This window comes from Arachis ipaensis, chromosome B03, assembly GCF_000816755.2.
Source record: "Arachis ipaensis cultivar K30076 chromosome B03, Araip1.1, whole genome shotgun sequence".
NCBI classification, from domain to species: domain Eukaryota; kingdom Viridiplantae; phylum Streptophyta; class Magnoliopsida; order Fabales; family Fabaceae; genus Arachis; species Arachis ipaensis.
Window position 1 is genome coordinate 29,189,512 of NC_029787.2, and position 3,137 is coordinate 29,192,648.

Sequence of the window (3,137 nt, forward strand, 5' to 3'; positions counted from 1 at the left end):
CCCCCCCCCCCCCTTCTCTTCCTTTTTTTTTCTCCTCATGCTGTAGGAAACAAGTAGCTTGACTCGGTTGATTGTCAAGTCGGATTTTATAATTATGGGCACTCCTCATTCTATATCACATACATATGAATATACAGTTTATTCTTGGGTTACCATCATGACTTCCCACAGCCCATAGATGGGTTCCTCTGTATCTACAAGTCAAATCACTTAAACAAGATAATCCATAACTTTTAAGGGTGTACATTACATGAAGGACAATTGCAATTTTCATTTCATTCTTTCCATTTGAGATTATGTCATAAATAATTCGTCTCTTAGGTGATAAGTAGGGTGTACACAGTTGGGTCATTGGTGTGTATGGTGCAGGTGGTATAGCGTATCATGGGGCTATTTTGGTGGATACTGTATTGAGAGGTCGTTCTGGTGCTGTTGGTGTCATGGTGGTTGCCGGTAGGTGGAAGGCTGGTCATGGCTTTTGGTGTTTGTTGATGAAGGAGCAACTGACAGTGAGGGCGGGCATGCTATGCAGGCAGGAGCACATGTGAAAAATATGAATAAAGTGAATGCTCAAAATTGTCAGTGACATTGTAGCAATAAAATTATCTTGGCATAAGTAGAGTAGGACTTTTATGGCTCTAGAGAAATACTAATAATTTACTGGTTTATGGTATAATAAATATTTTAGCCATGGGTGATGCAACTGAATGCCGGGTTGCAATACATGTGATAAGTATAGAAAATTGCCTAACGAGGCAATGATAGATGGAGCAGGATCACTGTAACTGGAGTGAAACTGATGGAAAATGTCGCATTGGGAACAATCAACTGAAACGGATTCCCATGGTAGCAATGACAACAAAATGCTGCTTATATGTGGCACACATTGAAAAATACCATTGCCCATTGATATCACATGATCTTTTACAACTGAAATTCGTTATATTTCAGTCAAATGGACTTGCAAATATCTGACACAATATCTTTTTCACCTTTCAGGAGGCAAGAATGGCTATCGAACATACTGTAATTCCTAAGGGAGAACCTGTGGATCTACTTCCAAGGACATCTCACATACTGTCACTTCAGCTGGACCTCATTCGTAAATACCAACTAGAAGCAAGGAGAATCGCTGGAGAGTCAGATGTACATTTGCGCATCCTTCCATCCCATTATATGACAGATGAAGAAGCAAAAACTGATGAAATATCTGAGTTTGATGATTTTGCTTCCAATGGCAGCGCCAATGGCTCACCATACAGCTTGGACAGATTGCCCCTTCTGCCTGAGTAAGTAGTATATGGGTTTGGTTAGTTGTATATATTGTATTCAATTATTCATACATACTTGAAAGATAAGAAATAATTTGAATACTGTGTTATTCACTTATTCTGAACTGTACGGGACCTCTACAATTTCTATACTAATTTGTAAATTATACATGTAAAATCATGTTTACAATAAATGGAGAAATACAGGAAATCCAGTATGATAATCTCACTTATTAACAGCCAATGAATCTGGTTTGGTTGTGTTGGTTGGTTGACATGGTGGCAAGAAAAGGTGCCAAGTCTTGGTGAAGTAAAAATATAGTTGGGAATTGAGAAGGAAAAATGGAGGGACGGCGGGCAGAGGTTCAGGAAAATCAGTGAAAGCTAGGGGGACGGAGAGGATGTGATTATGCTTCCAGATCGGAAACTCATGCCAGTTTGAATGAGAAGAGTAATCTGAATTATTGAATAACTTGTGTGTTACTCTAAACTGGACAGGATGTCTACAACTTAATACACACTAGGATTAGGCAGGAGACTAAGATAGCTATATATACTTTCATGAAGTATATAAATTAATTTAAGATTTAATAACTATAAAAATAAAAAATTTATTCATAAATTACATCATATATAAAATTGTGAAAATATAGAATTGAAATATGTTCATTTGACTTAATGTAATCATTTTTATCTTTGTTTTCTTAGTCATTTTTATTTGTGTTTTTTTTTTGTCTTTCTATTACATTTAAATGTTATAGTGCAAGAATGAAACTATTAGATAAAACGCTTATATTAGATAAAATGAAAATATGAATATAATGCTTTAATAGCTGAAAATTAAGTACTATTTAATTTTCTAATTTTATTTTGAGTAAAATGACAATCAGACTCTTGAAGATTTTGATTTTAGACTAATTAATTTCTGAAAAAAAAAATACTAATTTAGTCATCCATGATTGTAAAGATTTCGATTTTAGATTAATTAATTTCTGAGAAAAAAATACCAATTTAGTCATCCACGTTTGTAAATGGTGGACACGTGATGTTTTTCTATCAATTCATTACGTAAAATTTAACGGTGATAGTTATATGTATAGTTAATTACTGTGATGTGTCTATTTATAAAAAGTTGTCATGTAGATAACTTTTGGAGTAAAAATTTACCTATTTTAGTAAGATTCATAATAGAGAGCTGATAAAAATTATATAAAAATTCAAAAGATAAATGATTTACTGTACAAAATTACATCATTTCTATGCTTGTGTGGCAGTAACGAGACACATACCATTGTAGATAATGAAATACATAGGCAATTTCATTTTGTTTTACACTATCCGTTGACAGAAGGACATACATGTCTCCCGTTTGCTATCGTGAAGGACTTAATTGGTACTTTTTTAGGACTAATTAGTCCGAAGTCGAAATACTCTATCTAATTCTCACTTTACTCTTTTATTTTTATGAATCATGACACCCTATATTTTCAACAATATTATTATAACTAAGTGATATTTAAACCAAAAATGTGAATTGTTAAAAGGAAAAAAGAAGTGATATATAATTGACAAAGATAACATATAACTAATAAATATAATTAGGCAAAGAATGAAAAAAATAAAAAAAATAATTATAAAAACATTATACATTATATTCTAGTGTTTTAAGGAGTTCATCATCCAATACATATGCTTAACAAACTTAAAATAAATAAATAACTATAGTCATCAACCAGATTTTTCTTATAGCTTTTCAAAATATTCATAAAAATAGAGAAGAGTGAAAGACATGTGATTATTTGAGAGAAGATAAAAAGGTGAAAAGTTAATGTTAATTTAAATAGTAAACATAAAAAAGAGTAAATA

At 32.2% G+C, this 3,137-nt stretch overlaps 1 protein-coding gene across 2 annotated transcripts in view; it reads left to right on the forward strand.

The window, feature by feature from the left end:
• The window catches only part of LOC107630074 (uncharacterized protein ycf45), an 11,105-nt gene extending 9,610 nt beyond the window's left edge, over nucleotides 1-1,495 (forward strand). The window contains exons 9-10 of one of the 2 annotated variants that reach the window (XR_002359104.1): nucleotides 370-578; nucleotides 1,000-1,114. Coding sequence is in view for 1 of the 2 variants with exons in the window: in XM_016333105.1 (XP_016188591.1) it covers nucleotides 1,000-1,293 (294 nt within the window). In the remaining variant the exon portion in view is untranslated. Of the gene's footprint in view, nucleotides 1-369; nucleotides 579-999 lie in introns of both variants that reach the window. The other variant, XM_016333105.1, reaches the window with a different exon arrangement.